The 22,982-nt window shown below is 55.1% G+C and overlaps 1 protein-coding gene across 9 annotated transcripts in view; it reads right to left on the reverse strand.

Annotated features, from left to right (window-relative positions):
* The window catches only part of DOCK3 (dedicator of cytokinesis 3), a 179,806-nt gene that overhangs the window by 95,954 nt on the left and 60,870 nt on the right, over positions 1 to 22,982 (reverse strand). For 7 of the 9 annotated variants that reach the window (XR_011314921.1, XR_011314923.1, XR_011314922.1 and 4 more), the window contains exons 5-10: positions 20,718 to 20,814; positions 3,164 to 3,312; positions 2,993 to 3,077; positions 1,932 to 1,973; positions 355 to 506; positions 168 to 249 (exon numbers count right to left, since the gene is read on the reverse strand). Coding sequence is in view for 6 of the 9 variants with exons in the window: in XM_069736068.1 (XP_069592169.1) it covers positions 168 to 249; positions 355 to 506; positions 1,932 to 1,973; positions 2,993 to 3,077; positions 3,164 to 3,312; positions 20,718 to 20,814 (607 nt within the window). In the remaining 3 variants the exon portion in view is untranslated. Of the gene's footprint in view, positions 1 to 167; positions 250 to 354; positions 507 to 1,931; positions 1,974 to 2,992; positions 3,078 to 3,163; positions 3,313 to 20,717; positions 20,815 to 21,165; positions 21,219 to 22,717; positions 22,960 to 22,982 lie in introns of those variants that run through there. The other 2 variants (XM_069736071.1, XM_069736070.1) reach the window with 2 other exon arrangements.

The raw sequence follows: 22,982 nt of genomic DNA on the forward strand, positions 1-22,982 counted from the left end.
CATTACATTACTGATCCTGAGTTACCTCCTGTATTATACCCCAGAGCTGCACTCACTGTTCTGCACCGATTTCTCCTGTATCTCTGTGTGGCAGATATCTGCAGTACAGTGATTCCCGCTGGCGCCGTCCTTGTGTGACCCTCGCGGGAATCTCATGTATCACGTACTGTGAATAAGGCGCTGAGCCGCTCCGGCTTCTCTGGATTTCTTGGACCTCCATTCTTGTTCAGTCGTACCATGAACCTCTCGCTAGGAGGAGAGACGGGGTTAATGCGACACGTCAGCAGCAGGATGCGGCGCAGGGACATAGGGGTGACAAAACAGGCAGCAGCGGGGTGATGGGGCGAGAGTCACCTGATCTGCCGAGCCTCCCGCATGTCGTACAGAGAGAAGAACAGATCCACGTCCTCCCCGATGTTGCTGTGTGTGAAGCTCTTCAGTTGGAGAAGCAAGTGGTGCGGGACCGGGGCCCGGGGCTCCTTGTGTCTCTGCCGCAGGGATTCTGCCTGTGACAGCAAATCAGTTCACCGGTCAGCCATATCCTAGATGTCAGCACAGTGCCCTCCGCATTCCCAATAATGCCCATGGGTCAGGGTGGGCGCTGCACAGTCTCCTCCCCATGGGTCAGGGTGGGATCTGCACAGTCCCCTTCCCCATGGGTCAGGGTAGGCGCTGCACAGCCCCCTCCCCCATGGGTCAGGGTAGGATTTGCACAGTCCCCTTCCTCATGAGTCAGGGTGGGATCTGCACAGTCCCCTTCCCCATGGGTCAGTATGGGCGCTGCACAGTCCCTCTCCCCATAGGTCAGTATGGGTGCCGCACAGTCCCCTCCCCCATGGGTCAGTATGGTGCTGCACAGTCCCCTCCTCCATGAGTCAGGGTGGGATTTGAACAGTCCCCTCCCCCATGGGTCAGTATGGGCGCTGCACAGTCCCCTTCCTCATGAGACAGGGTGGGATCTGCACAGTCCCCTTCCTCATGAGTCAGGGTGGGATCTGCACAGTCCCCTTCCTCATGAGTCAGGGTGGGATCTGCACAGTCCCCTTCCTCATGAGACAGGGTGGGATCTGCACAGTCCCCTCCCCATGGGTCAGGGTGGGATCTGCACAGTCCCCTTCCTCATGAGACAGGGTGGGATCTGCACAGTCCCCTTCCTCATGAGTCAGGGTGGGATCTGCACAGTCCCCTTCCTCATGAGACAGGGTGGGATCTGCACAGTCCCCTCCCCATGGGTCAGGGTGGGATCTGCACAGTCCCCTTCCTCATGAGACAGGGTGGGATCTGCACAGTCCCCTCCCCCATGGGTCAATGTGGGCGCCGCACAGCCCCCTTCCCCATGGATCAGTATGGGCGCCGCACAGCCCTCTTCCCCATGGATCAGTATGGGAGCTGCACAGTCCCCTCCCTCATGGGTCAGTATGGGTGCCGCACAGCCCCCTTCCCCATGGATCAGTATGGGAGCTGCACAGTCCCCTCCCTCATGGGTCAGTATGGGTGCCGCACAGCCCCCTTCCCCATGGATCAGTATGGGAGCTGCACAGTCCCCTCCCTCATGGATCAGTATGGGCGCCGCACAGCCCTCTTCCCCATGGATCAGTATGGGAGCTGCACAGTCCCCTCCCTCATGGGTCAGTATGGGTGCCGCACAGCCCCCTTCCCCATGGATCAGTATGGGAGCTGCACAGTCCCCTCCCTCATGGGTCAGTATGGGCGCCGCACAGCCCCCTTCCCCATGGATCAGTATGGGAGCTGCCCAGTTCCCTCCCCCCTGGGTCAGGGTGGGCACTGCACAGTTACCTCCCCCCTGGGTCAGGGTGGGCGATGCACAGTTCCCTCCCCTCTGGGTCAGGGTGGGCGCTGCCAGTCCCCTCCCCTCTGGGTCAGGGTGGGCGCTGCCAGTCCCCTCCCCCATTTTCCGCAGTCCCCATTACCTGGTTCGTGCTCTGCTGAACGCTGTGTCGACTTGACAGATGCTGCAAAGAAAACGTCACAATGTTATTCATCAGAATCCTGAGACAAAGCGCAAAAACGTCACCTGGTCACCGCTCTGCCCCCGTCCACCTGGTCACCGCTCCGCCCCCGTCCACCTGGTCACCGCTCCGCCCTTGTCCACCTGGTCACCGCTCCGCCCTTGTCCACCTGGTCACCGCTCTGCCAGTCACCTGGTCACCGCTCTACCCCCGTCCACCTGGTCACAGCCCCGCCCCCGTCCACCTGGTCACAGCCCCGCCCCCGTCCACCTGGTCACAGCCCCGCCCCCGTCCACCTGGTCACAGCCCCGCCCCCGTCCACCTGGTCACAGCCCCGCCCACTTGGTCACAGCCCCGCCCACATCCTCCTGGTCACAGCCCCGCCCACATCCTCCTGGTCACAGCCCCGCCCACATCCTCCTGGTCACAGCCCCCCCCCCTTCCTCTTGGTCACAGCCCCTCCCCTTCCTCTTGGTCACAGCCCCTCCCCTTCCTCTTGGTCACAGCCCCTCCCCTTCCTCTTGGTCACAGCCCCTCCCCTTCCTCTTGGTCACAGCCCCTCCCCCTTCCTCTTGGTCACAGCCCCTCCCCCTTCCGCCTGGTCACAGCCCCTCCCCCTGGTCACAGCCCCTCCCCCTGGTCACAGCCCCTCCCCCTTTCTCCTGGTCACAGCCCCGCCCCCTTCATCCTGGTCACAGCCCCGCCCCTTTCCTTCTGGTCACAGCCCCGCCCCTTTCCTTCTGGTCACAGCCCCGCCCCTTTCCTTCTGGTCACAGCCCCGCCCCCATCATTCTGACATTGCAGCATCACTGTTGTGACCGGGCCTGAGCTGCGATACCAGACACAACCTGCAGACAGGGTGGCGCTGTCACTGGAGCACAGCTGCCATGTTTTTTCTTATTGAGGGCCTCCACTTTGTCCTCCTGGACTTTAGCGTTAGACACAGGTTAATTGTCGCCCCTGACAGCACTCTCCACGAGCCGACCGTCTACGCTTGGACTCGTAGTTGCCGAGGTTCTCACCATCTTGTATAAGTCCGAGACGCTGATCTGATCGGAGTCTACGGCTTTAAACTCCCTGCGGGGAACTAAGTCCAAACCCAGGTGTCTGCAAGAGAGAGGATGGAGGTTGTAGCGCAGGGGCCGCGCTGGAGCAGCATCACTCCCATCATTGGTGCCCAGACCGATACTCACTCATTACCCCAGTCCAGACGCACCGTCAGATGTCTCTTGACCTCTCGCACCTGGTCCTGGGTGAGGTGACCGGACAGCAGCTGCCTGCGCAGATCAATCACCTCGCTCATAACATGCCGCAGCTTGTAGAAGAGGTCCACCTTGTGCCTCTGCGGGCGAGACGAGAGCACAGGAGAGAAGAGACAGCACAGGTCAGTCACAGAGAGACAGCGTGGGTCTGTCAGAGATAGACGGCACAAGTCAATCACGGAGAGACGGCGCGGGTCAGTCACGGAGAGACGGCACAGGTCAGTCAGGGACAGACGGTGCGGGTCATGTCAGGGAGAGACAGCACAGGTCCATCAGGGAGAGATGGCGCAGGTCCATCAGGGAGAGATGGCGCAGGTCATGTCAGGGAGAGATGGTGCAGGTCATGTCACGGAGAGACGGCACAGGTCAGTCAGGGACAGACACAATATAAAGTGACTAGCACACTCCAGGGTGTTGTGATGCAAAAAAGTGGGGATTTATTACATACAGTAAATCACAAACGTTTCGGTCGATACTGGACCTTCATCAGTGTGCTAGGTATAATTGTATACTTGTATGGCCCCAAAACAATAGACTACTCGGATTTGCATCAATCAGACATGCTGGAAAAAAAGCAACAAGCCGGGAAGAAACAGAACCAGGCTGGTCAACTGACGGTGAGTCAGAATAATGGGTGGCGCTGAGGCTCAAAAGAGCTGTCAGTACGCCAGGACACTAGGGATAAATGCGGTATCCACCGCTAATAGAGTGACACACTCTATTAGCGGTGGATACCGCATTTATCCCTAGTGTCCTGGCGTACTGACAGCTCTTTTGAGCCTCAGCGCCACCCATTATTCTGACTCACCGTCAGTTGACCAGCCTGGTTCTGTTTCTTCCCGGCTTGTTGCTTTTTTTTCCAGCATGTCTGATTGATGCAAATCCGAGTAGTCTATTGTTTTGGGGCCATACAAGTATACAATTATACCTAGCACACTGATGAAGGTCCAGTATCGACCGAAACGTTTGTGATTTACTGTATGTAATAAATCCCCACTTTTTTGCATCACAACACCCTGGAGTGTGCTAGTCACTTTATATTGTATACGTTCAGGTTTGGGCACCTATGACTGTGCACCTCCCCTATTTAGGCTGTGCTTAGCATCTTCTATATCATAGTCAGGGACAGACGGCGCGGGTCATGTCAGGGAGAGACGGCACAGGTCCATCAGGGAGAGACGGCGCAGGTCATGTCAGGGAGAGATGGCGCGAGTCAGTCACGGAGAGACGGCACAGGTCAGTCAGGGACAGACTGCGTGGGTCTGTCAGAGATAGACGGCACAAGTCAATCACATAGAGACGGCGCAGGTCATGTCAGGGACAGACGGCACAGGTCATGTCAGGGAGAGATGGCGTTGGTCATTGTCCGGAAGAGATGGTGCAGGTCCATCAGGGAGAGATGGCACAGGTCAGTTACGGAGAGACCGCGTGGGTCTGTCATGGAGAGTTTGTGCCCGGTGCAACCCCCTAATATTGCTTTCCTCTATCTGTCCTGTTATTATTTCCAGGAATGCTGCCTTGGAAGCCTGATTTATACTGTCAGGTAGTATAGGACGTTCTATTTTGTCCGGCCATCCTCCATAGGGGTCCTTGGTACTGGGGTATTGTTGTTTCCTTAGCAGACCTCTTGTATATGGACTCACCAGGTAGCTTACACATATAGGGGGACACTGTGGTTTGACCTTATTTTGGGTCCTGTATTCATTGTTTTGTACTTTATAGTGCATTTTTAATTGTTTTTAAAAAATTTTGTAGTGTTTTTTGTGTGGTCTAATAAAATTGTTATATTTTGTTATAATTTCTATGGTGATCCCTTCTTTTTTGCATGCCACTCTTTTCTTTTGTTCGCTGGTCTGTCATGGAGAGACGATGCAGGTCTGTCATGGAGAGATGGCGCAGGTCATGTCAGGGTGAGACGGCGCAGGTCATGTCAGGGTGAGACGGCGCAGGTCATGTCAGGGTGAGACGGCACAGGTCAGTCACAGAGAGATATAAAGGCACAGATGATTGGCCTCGGGGAGACCAAAACATCCAACACCGCGGAGACACCATCACGTGTTTCTTTTACTAGGCACTGCTCCTAATAGCCAGATTCCTACTCCACACTGATGAGGGGCAAAAACCCCGAAACAGCTGACTGTGGATGGATACCATGCTTGGCATAGGTGGCTTTCCTTCATAGGATGCTGCCCTTCCCGTGGTTGTTCCTTCCCGGGGAAAGGCCTGGCTATTCACTGCTTGCGTCGAGAAACACGTGATGGTGTCTCCGCAGCTTCTTTTACATGCATCTGCATATTTCCCATAAGGGATGGGGGCAGTGTTCTGGAATCACTGCGTTGAGAAACACGTGATGGTGTCTCCGCGGTGTTGGATGTTTTGGTCTCCCCGAGGCCAATCATCTGTGCCTTTATAGCCTTTTTACTAGGCACTGCTCCTAATAGCCAGATTCCTACTCCACACTGATGAGGGGCAAAAACCCCGAAACAGCTGTCTGTGGATGGATACCATGCTTGGCATAGGTGGCTTTCCTTCATAGGATGCTGCCCTTCCCGTGGTTGTTCCTTCCCGGGGAAAGGCCTGGCTATTCACTGCTTGCGTCGAGAAACACGTGATGGTGTCTCCGCAGCTTCTTTACATGCATCTGCATATTTCCCATAAGGGATGGGGGCAGTGTTCTGGAATCACTGCGTTGAGAAACACGTGATGGTGTCTCCGCGGTGTTGGATGTTTTGGTCTCCCCGAGGCAAATCATCTGTGCCTTTATAGCCTTTTTACTAGGCACTGCTCCTAATAGCCAGATTCCTACTCCACACTGATGAGGGGCAAAAACCCCGAAACAGCTGTCTGTGGATGGATACCATGCTTGGCATAGGTGGCTTTCCTTCATAGGATGCTGCCCTTCCCGTGGTTGTTCCTTTCCGGGGAAAGGCCTGGCTATTCACTGCTTGCGTCGAGAAACACGTGATGGTGTCTCCGCAGCTTCTTTACAAGTCACAGAGAGATGGCGCAGGTCATGTCAGGGAGAGATGGCGCAGGTCAGTCATGGAGAGGCGGTGCGGGTCATGTCAGGGAGAGACGGCGCACATCAGTGTCACAATAATGCCAAAAATGTCATATTGTGAATTTAGTTTCAGAAGGTTACATGGCTTTCAACACATACAGTGTAGCTTTGACCCCCGTTTCCCCCCCCCCACCCCCCCTGCATTCGCTCACACCACAAACAATGCCTATGGCAGAGACACTGTGCAATTTGATACTAATGTGTGAGCAAAGTGTGGCTTTTAAACTGCAGGCGACCAATCCTGTAAAGCCACTCATTTTTCCCTCCCCTTGCCCAGGAATGCCTTTGTCTGGGGACTCTAAAAACGTAAATAACTGGAAAAGAGTGCATATCATTACTCAGCCCACTCAGGGATGTCACGACAAGAGGGCATATCTTTACCCCAGCTGAATTGGGGGCAGTCTTGGCCCAGGAACCGAGCTAAGAACAGCTTGACACAGCTGTTCCAATGCACCTGGATGTATCTCCTGAGCACACGGCCACCATGCTGATATGAAATGATCTGAACGACCTGTAAGGGTATGTGTCCACCTTCAGGATGGCCGGCGGTTTAGTCGGAGCGGCAAACCTGCTCCGCGCTAAGCTCCGCCCCTTTCTGGGACGCGATGATGCCGGATGTGTTCATAGCACACATCCGGGATCATTGCACCCCACCATAGGGCCCTGTGTTATACCTTGCAGCGACGCAGCATCGCCGCAAGGTATACGGACATGCTGCGATCTTAAAAGACGCGCCGCATGTCCGGAGTCACAGGGCTGCCGCGTGCGTGTTACCACGCATAGTGGAGACGGGATTTCATTAAATCCCCTCCACTATGCTGTAACATCTGGACGCTGCGTGTTTGACGCTGCGTCTCTATGCAGCGTCAAACACGCAGCGTTTCCTGCACGTGGAAACATACCCTGAGTGTTCTCTATTCCATTTTAATCCAATTTTATTTGTAATTTGTAATGTACACATGATTTTGTCTTCTTTGTAATATCTTTTATACTTTGTAAACACTGCCTAACTTTTTATGGAGTAAAATACATCATTTACTAGCTGTCTCTTCCTGCTCTATGAACGAACTGTCGCTTCCTCTGAATTGAATTATCCTACTGATTTGGGTTGGCTCTGGACCTGTTAACATTTGGTGGAATCTGAGCTGGTGGAAGCATTCTTTGTTCTGTGAGATTGGGAATCTTTGTAGCAACAACGACGTTGATAATTATTGTTCCTGCCTGCGTGGGAGTAGTTATATTGCCCTCGCTGTAGCGTGCCCAATAGCCAGTACATAGCAGGCAGCCTTTCTGGTGACTATTTACCCTAGGTGCAGTACCTAATCTGACCTGAGGGTAAGGGGGGCACCAGAGAGCTGCAAGTTCCAAAACGGAACTGGGAAGTGGGATATAGATAAATCCTCTTCAGAAGGAACCAGGGGCAACCCAAACAACCCCGGTTTGTGACAAGTTGGTGTGAGTAGTGGGGACAATAAAGATATCCTCCCCGAGATCCCAGACATATTGTTGGCAGCACGGTGTGAACCGTGACTGTCAGTCAGGGACAGACGGCGCAGGTCAGTCACGGAGAGACAGCGCAGGTCAGTTAGGGAGCGATGGAGCAGGTCAGTTACGGAGAGACGGCGCGGGTCATGTCAGGGAGAGACGGCGCAGGTCAGTCTCGGAGAGACGGCGCAGGTCATGTCAGGGAGCGATGGCACGGGTCATGTCAGGGAGAGACGGCGCAGGTCATGTCAGGGAGCGATGGCACGGGTCATGTCAGGGAGAGACGGCGCAGGTCAGTCACGGAGAGACGGCGCAGGTCATGTCAGGGAGCCACGGCACGGGTCATGTCAGGGAGAGACGGCGCAGGTCAGTCAAACAGCAGGACGCAGTAGTATAGGACCCCCTCCTGTCCCGAGCTCTCATGACTGACATACAGTGACAAACCTTCAGCTGTGAGGAGTAGGCTGCAGAGCGCTCCGTATATCAGGAAGCCGCAAAGCACTCCGAATATCAGGAGGCCGCAGAGCGCTCTGTATATCAGGAGGCCGCAGAGCGCTCCGTATATCAGGATGCCGCAGAGCGCTCCGTATATCAGGAGGCCACAGAGCGCTCCATATATCAGGAGGCCGCAGAGCGCTCCGTATATCAGGAGGCCGCAGAGCGCTCCGTATATCAGGAGGCCGTAGAGCGCTCCGTATATCAGGAGGCCGTAGAGCGCTCCATATATCAGGAGGCCGTAGAGCGCTCCGTATATCAGGAGGCCGTAGAGCGCTCCCCATGTTCACACCTCACAAGAAAGAGACCTCAAACTGCTCTGCGTGACGGTGCTTTACGGTTCGTAGAGTAATCCAGAAGATCTGATAATCCGGCATTCATCAGCTCTTGTGCCCCTGCAGCCGCTGCTGGTTCAGGGTCTGTGCTGGTCCCCCCAATGCGATCACATCGCTCTCACATGAAGTTCCAGTGATTTGCTCTTTATGCGATCGCATCATTGTCTCATCCGCCAGTGGCAGCACCTGATGTGCCGCAGTGTGTGGGCAGAAGGCAGCGCTGATCTGCTGCACCCCCAATCGCAGTCCCGCGCACACATGATGCACTTTACGTACAATTTAATCTCATTTTTTCTGTACTTTGTTTTTCTGACCTTGTGCCAATCTTTAGTCTTATACACCAGTCACATCCAGAGCTGCATTTACAATTCTGCACACGCTCTGACTGATGGAGCACATTGTAGAAGACCCAGTTATTCTAAATTCCACAATGCACCACAGCAGGGATTCTTCTGCTCAGTGCCTGGTATAATGACATTTCCCACAAGGCACCGGAGCCGCCAACCAGACAATGAACCAGCAGGGGACAGCACAGGCATAGACTTCTGCACCCAGTAAGTGGTAAAGGGGAGAAAGCAGAATTATAGCTGAGGAAATGGAAGACATAGTGTAATGGCAGAATCGTGACTGCAGCTCTGGAGGTGACTGGAGGATAAGACACGATGTAACTGCAGAATAGTGACTGCAGCTCTGGAGGTGACTGGAGGATAAGACACAATGTAACAGCAGAATAGTGATTGCAGCTCTGGAGGTGACTGGAGGATAAGACACGATGTAACAGCAGAATAGTGACTGCAGTTCTGGAGGGAGAGACAAAATGTAACAGCAGAATAGTGACTGCAGCTCTGGAGGTGACTGGAGGATAAGACACTGTCACAGTTCACGGGGAGGATACCTTTACCATCCCCACCACTCACACCAATTTGTCATGAGCCGGGGTTGTATGGTTGCTCCTGGTTCTTTCTGAAGGGGATTTATCTATATCCCACTTCCCAGTTCCGGTTTGGAACTTGCAGCTCTCTGGCGCCCTCATTACCCTCAGGTCAGACCTGGTACTGCACCTAGGGTAATTAGTCGCCGGAAAGGCTGCCATACTTTGTACTGGCTAAGGGGCACACGGCAGCGAGGGCGATATAACTACTCCCACTCAGGCGGGCACAATAATTATCAACGCCGCCAGTCGCTACAAAGGCTCCCAAGCACACAGGACAAATCCGCTGCCACCAGCCCCGATTTCTTAATTATTAACGGGCCCGAAGCCAACCCACATCAGAGGACGTGACCGTACGTTATAGAGCAAGGAGAGACAAGCTAGAAATTTGATATCTTACTCCAAAAAAGGTAGGCAGTGTGTACAGAGGTATAAAAAGATATTATAAAGATGACAAATATCATATGTACAGTACAATTACACATAAAATGGGATTAAAGTTGAAAAACACATTTCGTTATTTCATATCATCTCATGGCAGACCGTGTGCTGTGGGGCAAGGGTGAGCAAATATCCAGATGCATCACCCCTGTATAGCAGCTAGACCCCAGACAAAGACACGTGAAGACTGCTGGTTCACTCACTTATTTCCTAGCCTAAACAAAAGCACTCCTATGGTGACCTCACTTAGAGGCTAAATTCTCCCCTTTTCTTAGAGTTATGGCACCCATTTTTATGCCTAGCTCACGGTATGAATCTCGTATATGAAAGACACAATGATCAGGAGGTGCACCACGTCGGGGCAATTCTTTTAAGTGTAAACACGGTGTACTTACACGACTCGCTTACGGAGAAACCCGCTCTTTGCACTCGTTGGGTTTAGCTTCTAGCGATTTCAGGGAGTTATAGATCCCTCGATGGACATCCGGAATATATAATCCTCATCTCTAGCTCTGATCGGTGCCAATATGTATAACCTTAAAAGTGCAATAGAACCTCAGGCTTTCTATACCAGTTTAACCAGTACCAGGTGGGAGGGGGGAATGAGAAGGGTAGGGAGACTTGTCTGCCGCAGCACAGAGCCATATAAATTCTTGAGGGAGGGGGGAAATGAGGGGTTTAGGATTACACACACCAGCAAAGGGAGAAAGAGTGGCTCAGAATTCCAGCCTTGTGTTGGCAGGCAGAGGAAACTGCAGCTGAGAGCTATGTGTAAGTGAAGTAATCAGAACTTTCCTAATTCCTGACAGACACAATGTAACAGCAGAATAGTGACTGCAGCTCTGAAGGATGAGACACGATGTAACATAACATTTGTAAGTGCGCTGGTTCTGACTACAGTATAGTAAAAAGATGAAGAATGGCGAGCGCAGCTTTGAATGTGACTAGAGACAGTAGCAGCGGTGCGGATATTTGCTGAGACTGTGACGGATGTCAGCTCTGAGTGCAGATGCTGCAGCTTTTCATTACCCCAGATTTTTATTTCCAGCACGATCTTCCGTGTCCATCACACGAAGCCGCTCCGGTCCCGCCCTCTCGCCCGCCGCCCTCTCGCCCCACTCGCTCCTGATCGCTTTTTTGGATCTCAGCCAAGGCGACAAGTTTCCATCTCCTCTGCGAGTTGCTCTGGTAACTGGGATCCTTCCTGGACGAACCAGTAACAACGTGAACGAGTGGAGCGATCAGCGGCGCGGGCAGACGTTCCTCTCCTGCTGGTGGCGCTCACGATTGTAAATGGTGAAGAACATGAATTCACATCGCCCCAAAAAACAAAAGAACAGGCGCAATCTGCGAGATCTGACATGCGATGGGTCCCAGCTGCACCTGACGAGCGCCCGGATCATAATGGGGGCAATATTTGTTTTTTTTAAAGGTTCAAAATATCAAAAGAAGTTGCATTACTGCCCCTCCCCCAGCACTCGTGTCCCCCCCCCTCCAGCACTCCCGTCCCCTCCCCCAACACTTCCTGGTGGAAGTGCCCGCTGTGCCAATCACTGGCAGAGACAGGCAAGTAATAGATCGGTGCACACACTCGCTGACTGTCTCCAGGTCCTGAACAGGAGCAGAGACAGGCAAGTAATATATCGGTGCACACGCTCGCTGACTGTCTCCATGTCCTGCACAAGAGCGGAGACAAGCGAGTAACATATCGGTGCACACGCTCGCTGACTGTCTCCATGTCCTGCACAAGAGCGGAGACAGGCGAGTAACATATCGGTGCACACGCTCGCTGACTGTCTCCATGTCCTGCACAAGAGCGGAGACAAGCGAGTAACATATCGGTGCACACGCTCGCTGACTGTCTCCATGTCCTGCACAGGAGCAGAGACAGGCGAGTAACATATCGGTGCACACGCTCGCTGACTGTCTCCATGTCCTGAACAGGAGCAGAGACAGGCGAGTAACATATCGGTGCACACGCTCGCTGACTGTCTCCATGTCCTGCACAAGAGCGGAGACAAGCGAGTAACATATCGGTGCACACGCTCGCTGACTGTCTCCATGTCCTGCACAAGAGCGGAGACAGGCGAGTAACATATCGGTGCACACGCTCGCTGACTGTCTCCATGTCCTGCACAAGAGCGGAGACAAGCGAGTAACATATCGGTGCACACGCTCGCTGACTGTCTCCATGTCCTGCACAGGAGCAGAGACAGGCGAGTAACATATCGGTGCACACGCTCGCTGACTGTCTCCATGTCCTACACAGGAGCAGAGACAAGCGAGTAACATATCGGTGGACACGCTCGCTGACTGTCTCCATGTCCTGCACAGGAGCGGAGACAGGCGAGTAACATATCAGTGGACACGCTCGCTGACTGTCTCCATGTCCTACACAGGAGCAGAGACAAGCGAGTAACATATCGGTGCACACGCTCGCTGACTGTCTCCATGTCCTGCACAGGAGCAGAGACAGGCGAGTAACATATCGATGCACACGCTCGCTCGCTGACTGTCTCCAGGTCCTGCACAGGAGCGGAGACAAGTGAGTAACATATCGGTGCACATGCTCGCTGACTGTCTCCAGGTCCTGCACAGGAGCGGAGACAGGCGAATAACATATCAGTGGACACGCTCGCTGACTGTCTCCATGTCCTACACAGGAGCAGAGACAAGCGAGTAACATATCGGTGCACACGCTCGCTGACTGTCTCCATGTCCTGCACAGGAGCGGAGACAGGCGAGTAACATATTGGTGCACACGCTCGCTGACTGTCTCCATGTCCTGCACAGGAGCGGAGACAGGTGAGCAACATCAGTGCACACGCTCGCTGACTGTCTCCATGTCCCGCACAGGAGCGGAGACAGGCGAGTAACATATCAGTGGACACGCTCGCTGACTGTCTCCATGTCCTACACAGGAGCAGAGACAAGCGAGTAACATATCGGTGCACACGCTCGCTGACTGTCTCCATGTCCTGCACAGGAGCAGAGACAGGCGAGTAACATATCGGTGCACACGCTCGCTCGCTGACTGTCTCCAGGTCCTGCACAGGAGCGGAGACAAGTGAGTAACATATCGGTGCACATGCTCGCTGACTGTCTCCAGGTCCTGCACAGGAGCGGAGACAGGCGAATAACATATCAGTGGACACGCTCGCTGACTGTCTCCATGTCCTACACAGGAGCAGAGACAAGCGAGTAACATATCGGTGCACACGCTCGCTGACTGTCTCCATGTCCTGCACAGGAGCGGAGACAGGCGAGTAACATATTGGTGCACACGCTCGCTGACTGTCTCCATGTCCTGCACAGGAGCGGAGACAGGTGAGCAACATCAGTGCACACGCTCGCTGACTGTCTCCATGTCCCGCACAGGAGCGGAGACAGGCGAGTAACATATCGGTGCACACGCTCGCTGACTGTTTCCAGGTCCTGCACAGGAGCGGAGACAGGCGAGTAACATATCGGTGCACACGCTCGCTGACTGTTTCCAGGTCCTGCACAGGAGCGGAGACAGGCGAGTAACATATCGGTGCACACGCTCGCTGACTGTCTCCATGTCCTGCACAGGAGCGGAGACAGGCGAGTAACATATCGGTGCACACGCTCGCTGACTGTCTCCAGGTCCTGCACAGGAGCGGAGACAGGCGAGTAACATATCGGTGCACACGCTCGGTGACTGTCTCCATGTCCTGCACAGGAGCAGAGACAGGCGAGTAACATATCGGTGCACACGCTCGGTGACTGTCTCCAGTAACATCCATCAGATTTGTATTGCGTGTATTTGTTATCGTGCCGTAGACATGATGGGCTGGGAAGTTCTTGTGATCACACAAAGGAGGGCGGACGGGCAGGCAGTGCCCACTTATACAGGGTGGTAGCATCCAGCACCAGCAGGGGGCGCCCTCACCCAGCTATCGGCTCCTGTTAATGATCAGCAGAGGGCGGTCAGGACGGGGCAGTTATAATGCAGCCTGGCACACGGTAGGAAACTCTTGGCGATGCTGATGGGCGCTGCCGGGCATCTCCACAGAAGTGTCGGACCTGTCTGCCGATCGCCTGCTCAGCCATGCGGAAGGAATCACTACAATATTAATGCGGGAAAATGAAGAAAACGTCGGAGAACTCATCCCCGGCAGCCGGAACGTCAGGAAAGGTGACTCGTCCTCCACAACCATCAGGTCCAGAGGCGAGGAGCGCGGGCGGGCGAGGAGCGCGGGCGGGCGTGGAGCGCGGGCGGGCGAGGAGCGCGGGCGGGCGTGGAGCGCGGGCGGGCGTGGAGCGCGGGCGGGCGAGGAGCGCGGGCGGGCGTGGAGCGCGGGCGGGCGTGGAGCGCGGGCGGGCGAGGAGCGCGGGCGGGCGAGGAGCGCGGGCGGGCGAGGAGCGCGGGCGGGCGTGGAGCGCGGGCGGGCGAGGAGCGCGGGCGGGCGTGGAGCGCGGGCGGGCGAGGAGCGCGGGCGGGCGTGGTGCACGCCTGTCAGACGAGGCAGGTGCAGAGCGGAGACGTCCGGGCCAGCGCCTCTCCTCAGTCTGACGGGGGTTATTAACCCTTAAAGACCAGGCCGCCTTTCTCATCTTTCCCTTCCAAGAGCCGGAATGTCTATTTCCCCTTCGGCACGACAACTTCTTGTGCTCTACGGATGTGGTCACTTTTATTGGCGCCACTTGTGCGGCAATTTTGCATAGTTTTAAAACATTTTTTTTTTTGCGGATAATTAAAAAAAAAAAAAAAAAACAACAACAAAATCAACGAATCCGCCTTGTTGTGTTTTTATTCCAACAACGCGTGCAGCACGGGCCGAGTATTGGGGTCGCTACGATCGCGGCAGAACAGGCGAAGAAGCGCTGTGCAACAGATAATAAGGTCTCTCTGCAGCAGAAGTCTGTGCTCCAGAGCTGCTTCTCCTGCAGTTATAAATACCGGAGAGTTTTGACCATTGTAGCCCTATGGGGGGCTGCAGACCCCTCTAGCCACTCAGTCACCTGGGCGTACAGCAGTATACACACACACACACTGCTCCGATATCGATCGATGACAGGAGTCAGATCCCACAACCCGCTCCATCCCACGAGGAGTCAGATCCAGCGATCGGCTCCATCCCGGGAGGAGTCAGATCCCGCAACCCGCTCCAACCAATGAGGAGTCAGATCCCGCGACCCGCTCCATCCCGCGAGGAGTCCGATCCCACGACCTGCTCCATCCCGTGAGGAAACAGATCCCGCTCCATCCCGCGAAGAGTCAGATACCGCAACCCGCTCCATCCCGTGAGGAAACAGATCCCGCTCCATCCCACGAAGAGTCAGATCCCGCGACCCGCTCCATCCCGCGAAGAGTCAGATCCCGCGACCCGCTCCATCCCGCGAAGAGTCAGATCCCGCGACCCGCTCCATCCCGCGAAGAGTCAGATCCCGCGACCCGCTCCATCCCGCGAAGAGTCAGATCCCGCGACCCGCTCCATCCCGCGAGGAGTCAGATCCCGCTCCATCCCGCGAGGAGTCAGATCCCACAACCCACTCCAACCAATGAGGAGTCAGATCCCGCGACCCGCTCCATCCCGCGAGGAGTCCGATCCCACGACCTGCTCCATCCCGTGAGGAAACAGATCCCGCTCCATCCCGCAAAGAGTCAGATCCCGCAACCCGCTCCATCCCGTGAGGAAACAGATCCCGCTCCATCCCGCGAAGAGTCAGATCCCGCGACCCGCTCCATCCCGCGAAGAGTCAGATCCCGCGACCCGCTCCATCCCGCGAAGAGTCAGATCCCGCGAGGAGTCAGATCCCGCTCCATCCCGCGAGGAGTCAGATCCCGCTCCATCCCGCGAGGAGTCAGATCCCACAACCCGCTCCAACCAATGAGGAGTCAGATCCCGCGACCCGCTCCATCCCTCGAGGAGTCCGATCCCGCGACCCGCTCCATCCCTCGAGGAGTCCGATCCCGCGACCCGCTCCATCCTATGAGGAGTCAGATCCCGCGACCCGCTTCATCCCGTGAGGAGTCAGATCTTGCGACCTGCTCCATCCTGTGAAGAGTCCAGCCTTTGAGTATCCTGCTCGGTGTGGTCACGTCGGGCTCCTGTTCTCAGTCACGCAGGGGGTCCCAGGAAGGAGGCGGTGAGATATGAGTGGGCTCAGAAAGAGACAGGAAAAGACGGTGCGTGGGAAGCGCGATGTGCTGGGTTTCCATGGAAACACATAGCGCAGAACTCTGATCGCTCCTCCTGACATAAATGGGATAATAAAGCTAACTGCGGATCCAGACCAGGATAAGAAACGTGACAAGGCCAAGTAAACAGCGCCATCCAAAGATGGTCCGGAGCAACAAGGCGCAGCGCCATCCAAAGACGGTCCGGGGCGACAAGACACAGCGCCATCCAAAGATGGTCCGGAGCGACAAGACGCAGCGCCATCCTAAGACGGTCCGGAGCGACAAGACGCAGCGCCATCCTAAGACGGTCCGGAGCGACAAGACGCAGCGCCATCCAAAGACGGTCCGGAGCGACAAGACGCAGCGCCATCCAAAGACGGTCCGGAGCGACAAGACGCAGCGCCATCCAAAGACGGTCCGGAGCGACAAGACGCAGCGCCATCCAAAGACGGTCCGGGGCGACAAGACGCAGCGCCATCCAAAGACGGTCCGGAGCGACAAGACGCAGCGCCATCCTAAGATGGTCCGGAGCGACAAGACGCAGCGCCATCCTAAGATGGTCCGGAGCAACAAGACGCAGCGCCATCCAAAGACGGTCCGGAGCGACAAGACGCAGCGCCATCCAAAGACGGTCCGGAGCGACAAGACGCAGCGCCATCCAAAGACGGTCCGGAGCGACAAGACGCAGCGCCATCCAAAGACGGTCCGGGGCGACAAGACGCAGCGCCATCCAAAGACGGTCCGGAGCGACAAGACGCAGCGCCATCCTAAGATGGTCCGGAGCGACAAGACGCAGCGCCATCCTAAGATGGTCCGGAGCGACAAGACGCAGCGCCATCCAAAGACGGTCCGGAGCAACAAGACGCAGCGCCATCCAAAGACGGTCCGGAGCAACAAGACGCAGCGCCATCCAAAGACGGTCCGGAGCAACAAGACGCAGCGCCATCCAAAGACGGTCCGGGGCGACAAGACGCAGCGCCATCCAAAGACGGTCCGGAGCGACAAGACGCAGCGCCATCCAAAGACGGTCCGGAGCAACAAGACGCAGCGCCATCCAAAGACGGTCCGGAGCAACAAGACGCAGCGCCATCCAAAGATGGTCCGGAGCGACAAGACGCAGCGCCATTATATGGAGGGTCGCTGGGTAAATCTGTCCCTAGCACTGATGACATCGAGGCTGGTGCTCTAGTCACATCCAGAGCTGCATCCTCGGCTGCCACTCACATTACTGACGTGTGATACTACTTCGCGTGCGACCATTTTCTCCTCCAGGCCATGGTCCCAGCAATGATGGCCTCCTGCCAATACCCCTAAGTGACCCCGCCTAGCACAGGTGGGCCTAGGCCCCCGCGGGGCTGTATGACACACAGTCCATTGCAAGCTTCTGTCATTGCGCTATGGCCAAGTCACAAATCTGGAAAGTAAAGCCCCAAAATCCGGAAAGAGCCGCCATCACTCCAAGTAGCGTCCGACCGATGCCAGCGCATGGGGGAAGGGCGGCGGGGGATTAAATCAGGGGGGGGCACGGATAATGTAATCAGGGGATTTACACATTAGGAAGAGATCACAGGACGGGAGGGGGAGATAATGGCGGAGGAAGGACGGAGCCGGCGGCGGGCAGCGACCAGACACGGAAAGTGGGTCACCGGAATAAGGTCACATCAGCACACGGGCGGCCGGAGGCACGCAACAGGAGGATTAGATACAGCTCAGCAGTCAGTATCACACAGGATAGGATTAGATACACGGCTCAGCAGTCAGTATCACACAGGATAGGATTAGATACACGGCTCAGCAGTCAGTATCACACAGGATAGGATTAGATACACGGCTCAGCAGTCAGTATCACACAGGATAGGATTAGATACACAGCTCAGCAGACAGTATCACACAGGAGAGGATTAGATACACGACTCAGCAGTCAGTATCACACAGGATAGGATTAGATACACGACTCAGCAGTCAGTATCACACAGGAGAGGATTAGATACACGGCTCAGCAGACAGTATCACAGGAGAGGATTAGATACACGGCTCAGTAGTCAGTATCAGACGGGATAGGATTAGATACACAGCTCAGCAGTCAGTATCACACAGGAGAGGATTAGATACACGGCTCAGCAGTCAGTATCACACGGGATAGGATTAGATACACAGGGGACTGCATAGGCCAAAATAATGACGAAACCAAGACGTTCCTCAGTCACATCTTATACTCCAAGTAAAGTAAATAAGGCAGCACACTGCAGCGCCAAAACATGCAAACTTGAAAACACGAAATTTGAACTGCATTACTGCACTAGAAATATGAAAAATGAGAGCTTTTAGCGCATAAAAATGGCCAATTTTATGTGTACCTCGTAGCCACTTTACGGCATCTCTCTTATACGAGGTCCTACGCTTGACCTACCTCGCTGAGAATAAACGTCTCCATCTGAATGGGTACATGTGAAACCTCGCATAAGAGAGATGCCGTAAAGTGGCTATTTCTAGTGCAGTAATGCAGTTCAAATTTCGTGTTTTCAAGTTTGCATGTTCTAGCGCTGCAGTGTGCTGCCCTGTTTACTTTACTATATACGAGTTGGCGACTCTGGGTTCAGCACCTGTTCACACTGAGTCTATGTTTGGATGTGCAGGTCAGGTTTTTGAAATGTATTCTCTAGCCTTCTGATCGTGCACTCCCGCCTCCTAGCCACAGGTGTTTTAATTACAGCAGGTCCAATACCCCTCCACAGAGAGAGAGAATTTGAGTCCAAGGAGAGGTTTCACATGGACCCATTCAGATGGAGACGTTTATTCTCAGTGAGGTAGGTCAAGCGTAGGACCTGGTATAAGAGAGATGCCGTAAAGTGGCTACGAGGTACACATAAATATGGCCATTTTTATGCGCTAAAAGCTCTCATTTTTCATATTTCTAGTGCAGTAATGCAGTTTAAATTTCGTGTTTTCAAGTTTGCGTGTTTTGGCGCTGCAGTGTGCTGCCCTATTTACTTTACTATATACGAGTTGGCGACTCTGGGTTCAGCACCTGTTCACACTTAGTCTATGTTTGGATGTGCAGGTCAGGTTTTTGAAACATCTTATACTCCAATCACATTCAAAGCTGCAGTCTGTTTTCCTGGTTAGATCTCACTGGTGCCCCCTATAGTTTCTCAGTCTGTAGAGGAGGGTTGGGGTCTTCTCTCTCTACCTGTGCCGAGTGGGCGGCGTCTTCCTGGAGTAACATCAGACATATGCTTTTTGGTCTGACCAATCAGAAGCCTCCAGTCTGCTGCTCCCTCCCCCATCACTGCAGAGGAGGAGCAGGAGGACGCGGCTGATGGCGGCACGTGACGCCCCCGAGGGGCCGCAGGACGTTCTCGGCACGGTCCCGTGGATGTGTCTCGTGCACTGAAGGCCGCTCTGTGCAGGGTCGAGGCGCCAGAAACTTCTCATGGGGATAAATTGTCACCTATTCTGTTTGTAAGAGCAGATGGCAGCGGTTACACGGGAAGTAAATGGAAAAAGCCACATTTGGCCACAATGGGCCTTATTCAATGCCACCAGCACCCAGCGAGGCGCGAGTCAGTTTGCCGCCTGGACCCAGCGAGGCGCGAGTCAGTTTGCCGCCAGGACCCAGCGAAGCACGAGTCAGTGTGCCGCCAGGACCCAGCAAGGCGCGAGTCAGTGTGCCGCCAGGACCCCGCAAGGAGCGCGAGTCAGTGTGCCGCCAGGACCCAGCAAGGCGCGAGTCAGTGTGCCGCCAGGACCCCGCAAGGAGCGAGAGTCAGTGTGCCGCCAGGACCCCGCTCCGCCGATACCGGCAGAGGGCAAACAGGTAAGACTGCATGCTGCTCCACACCTTTAGGGTTTCTTCAGGGAAAAAGTGCAGCTCTACGCCTCTAGAGCAGGGCCACGCTCAGTTCCTTTAGGGCAGAGTGCTGCTCTACGCCTCTGGGGCAGAGTGCCGCTCAGTTGCTCTAGGGCAGAGCGCCGCTCAGTTCCTCTAGGACAGGAAGCAGCTCAGTTCCTCTAGGGCAACGCGCAGCTCAGTTCCTCTAGGACAGGAAGCAGCTCAGTTCCTCTAGGGCAGGGCGCCGCTCAGTTCCTCTAGGGCAGGGCCCCGCTCAGTTCCTCTAGGGCAGGGCGCCGCTCAGTTCCTCCAGACTAGAGCATGGCACCGCTCCGCGCCTCTAGGGCAGGGCGCCGCTCAGTTCCTCTAGAGCAGGGCACCGCTCAGTTCCTCTAGGGCAGGGCGCCGCTCAGTTCCTCTAGAGCATGGCACCGCTCCGCGCCTCTAGGGCAGGGCGCCGCTCAGTTCCTCTAGGGCAGGGCGCCGCTCAGTTCCTCTAGGGCGTGGCCCCGCTCCGCGCCTCTAGGGCAGGGCGCCGCTCAGTTCCTCTAGAGCATGGCACCGCTCCGTGCCTCTAGGGCAGGGCACCGCACAGCCTGTCTGCTCCCTCCGCAACAATCAGTGAATAGAACACATGCTACTATAGCAACAGCTTTGCTGCTCCAAAAAGACACAAACCCCTTCAATGGCGGAGCCGGTGAGATCAGCTCAGCAGAGCGGCGCACGTCCTCTGTGTCCGTCAGTGTCGGGGACTTACCACATAAAGCTGCTTCCATAGCGAGGCCCATTCCTGCAGCGTGGACGTCACCTCTGTGACAAGGGGGTCTTCCACAGGAACGACGGTCTCATACTGCCTGCGGGCGAAACAGAGAGAAGACGGTCACATCGTAGTACTGGCGGCCCCCCGCACTGCTCCCCGATACCAAGCACCGCACCCAGCACCCCTCCCCAATACAGGACCCCCATGCACCGCCCCTCGCTATCAATCTTTGCTCCCCATACCGACCCCCTTGCCTGTAATATTTGGGCAACAATTCCTTTATGTCCAGACATTTCTTGTGACTTTCTGTCAGTCTGTTTTATCAGAGGCTGCAGCTGCGTCTCTGTCCTCCATGCTTTACACTGCAGCTCTGCCTCGTCTCATGTAGTCACAGAACCTGTCCCAATACAGAGCTGGACGGGGACAATGCGCCAGCGCCCGATACCTGCGGATCTGATACTCTGAGCAGAGTTTTCTCATCTTCGAGGCTACAGGTCCTTTCTGCACTACAAGCACCAGAATGGATTAACCCCTGATACACAGGTGGTGGACAGGATGCTATGGGTCCGGCATCCCGCTGGTTTTGCCATTTTCTTGTCTCTGGATGTGGCCAATATCACATGGAATCGCTGAGGTCCGCACTCCTCACCCTCGACATCCACATAATGCAAATCTGCACCCGCCGCACACAAGGGATCACCCACTGACTGGCTGCAGCGCCCACTACACATGGCTGCGCCCACAAGTTTATTTACAGTCCTTTACCCATGTCATACAAAGTCACACGGTGGCACATCATACATACAGTCACACGATGGCACAGCATACATACAGTCACACGATGGCACAGCATACAGTCACACGATGGCACAGCATGGCACATCATACAGTCACACGGTGGCACAGCATGGCACATCAGTCACACGATGGCACAGCATACATACAGTCACACGATGGCACAGCATACATACAGTCACACGGTGGCACAGCATGGCACATCATACAGTCACACGGTGGCACAGCATACATACAGTCACACGGTGGCACAGCATGGCACATCATACAGTCACACGGTAGCACAGCATGGCACATCATACATAGTCACACAGTGGCACATCATACAGTCACACGATGGTACAGCCTGGCACATCATACATACAGTCACACGGTGGCACAGTCTGGCACATCATACATACAGTCACAAGGTGGCACAGTCTGGCACATCATACATACAGTCACACGGTGGCACAGCCTGGCACATCATACATACAGTGGCACAGTCTGGCACATCATACATACAGTCACACGATGGTACAGTCTGGCACATCATACATAGTCACACGGTGGCATAGTCTGGCACATCATACACACAGTCACACGGTGGCATAGTCTGGCACATCATACATACAGTCACACGGTGGCACAGCCTGGCACATCATACATACAGTCACACGGTGGCACAGTCTGGCACATCATACATACAGTCACACGGTGGCACAGTCTGGCACATCATACATACAGTCACACGGTGGCACAGTCTGGCACATCATACATACAGTCACACGGTGGCACAGCCTGGCACATCATACATACAGTCACACGGTGGCATAGTCTGGCACATCATACATACAGTGGCATAGTCTGGCACATCATACATACAGTCACACGATGGCACAGCCTGGCACATCATACATACAGTCACACGGTGGCACAGCCTGGCACATCATACATACAGTCACACGGTGGCACAGCCTGGCACATCATACAGATTACAGCTGTGCAGTGTTGTGGGGAATTCATGAAGCAATGAAAGCGTTAAGAGATGAGCCTCCCCCACCGATGCCAGTGCCACACACAGCCGCCTCCTGTCTGCTCTCCTCCCCTGTCACCCATGCACAGTACGCAGGGCACATGCTGGGGGTCAGGGCTGTGTGGATGCTGGACAGGTGGATGGCGCATCGCCCGCCGAGTGCAGGAAGAAGGATGACGGCTCCTACCTCTCTGGTATCGCTGCCTCCTCTCCGATCTATGCAGCAATGAGGCATCCGAAAGAAGCGAAAAATAAACCTCCCACGTCCCCAGAGCACACCGCAGCTACGCACACACACACACACCGCAGCTACGCACACACATATACACACACACCGCAGCTACGCACACACACCTCAGCCACACACACACCGCAGCTACGCACACACACCTCAGCTACGCACACACACCTCAGCCACACACACACACCGCAGCTACGCACACACATATACA

This window comes from Ranitomeya imitator, chromosome 8 (assembly GCF_032444005.1).
Source record: "Ranitomeya imitator isolate aRanImi1 chromosome 8, aRanImi1.pri, whole genome shotgun sequence".
Lineage (NCBI taxonomy): Eukaryota > Metazoa > Chordata > Amphibia > Anura > Dendrobatidae > Ranitomeya > Ranitomeya imitator.